General features: G+C 34.6%; 1 protein-coding gene across 1 annotated transcript; it reads right to left on the bottom strand.

Annotated features, from left to right (window-relative positions):
* On the bottom strand, nt 422-1547 carry LOC107626951 (plasma membrane ATPase 2-like). The gene is made up of 3 exons (XM_021116865.1): nt 1408-1547; nt 1024-1320; nt 422-840 (listed from the first exon to the last, which is right to left on the bottom strand). Exons 2-3 carry the CDS (start codon nt 1109-1111, stop codon nt 422-424), a joined length of 507 nt encoding a protein of 168 aa, XP_020972524.1. The 5' UTR covers nt 1112-1320; nt 1408-1547.

The raw sequence follows: 1608 nt of genomic DNA on the forward strand, positions 1-1608 counted from the left end.
TGCCCTATGAGATCTAAAAATACTTAACACACAAATCACGGCATCGAATGGTAATAAAGGATAATTAAAATAAATATTTTTAAGGCATAGGAAACATGTTTTTCACATATATCATAAAGTAAGGAAGGGAAAGTAAAACCATGCAATTTACATGAATAAGTGAGTAAAGAATTGATAGAAATACTCAATTTGAGCACAAAATACATCATAAAATATGGATTTATCACTTAACCTAACCTCAGATTTAGCATAAGAACAACGAGGGTGGTATTATATTATTTCCTGTACTTGTACCATCTCCATTTTATTTGATTTCTCACTTTTAAGACATATGCAAAAAGTAAAGAAACTCAAAATCAAGGTTTATTTATAAAGATTTTTTACTAAAATACTCTCATATATTTTTTAACATCTAATTAGTTCATCCTATTACTAAAACAATATCAGATGCACTACGAGCAGCATCTGTGGCATCGGCGACAGCTATACCAATGTCTGCCTTCTTTAGAGTAGGTGCATCATTCACTCCATCACCAGTCATTCCACAGATATGTTTCCTCACTTGCAAATGCTTCACAAGCTCATACTTGTGTTCTGACAAAAAATATAAAACAACAATCATATTAATACTTATTCGAGTACACATGAAGTCCCCGGGATAGTATCGAGACATATCAGGAAATACATCAGCAAATTCATCTGCTTTTTCGATTAGTTCATCAATAGGCAAGGCAGCAATAGATTCATCCTTGTCCTGTTCAAGTAAAGCAGATGAAGGGTACATATTGGTACCCATTCCCAAGCGTCGTCCTGTTTTCTTTCCTATAGCTAGTTGATCACCTGATAACAAAAAAAGGGAAGATATGTAAATGAGTATATTCATTTCTAAAGGATACTTTGTGTTGCCTAAATTCTTAACTATGTCATGATAATCAATACAACGGCCAATTCCCAATTTTTGCAAATCTAATTACAGTGATTCTGTACAATAACACAACCAAGTCAAAGGTATTGACTATGGACCTGTAATCATTTTGACATTTACTCCGAGATATAGTGCCCTCCATATTGTTTCGGCACTATCATGCCTAGGTGGGTCAAAGAGGGGCATAAGGCTAATAAAATGCCATGGGCCTCTAGCATTTTCTTTCCTTCCATCGGGAACTATAAGCAAGCAAATATGGCAAATGACAATGTGACGTATTCATCAATTACCTGGTATGCTACAGCAAGAGATCGCAAATCGCGCTCTGCGAACTTATCAATCACTGCATGAATTCTGCGTTCGATGTCTGATTTGTTGTGGGCAAGGTGTAGGATCTAGCCATCATGTTACAACTCAATGAGAATAAAAAAGACAAAATATCAACAGTTAACCATAAAAGTATATAAATGATGGTAAATTACCTGTTCGAGTGTACCTTTGCTTACTCTATGCATTTTACCATCTTGATCAATATAGGCCAATGCAGTCCTCTTATCAGTTGGATTGAAAGGAAGAAAATGCACTTCTTATATACCGGCACGTGCCTTTGGTATTAATCAGCAAGCAGGAACAAAAAAAAAACAAATTCATCAGCCTCAATAATAATAATAATAATAATAATA

The sequence above is a fragment of the Arachis ipaensis genome, chromosome B02 (genome assembly GCF_000816755.2).
Source record: "Arachis ipaensis cultivar K30076 chromosome B02, Araip1.1, whole genome shotgun sequence".
NCBI lineage: Eukaryota > Viridiplantae > Streptophyta > Magnoliopsida > Fabales > Fabaceae > Arachis > Arachis ipaensis.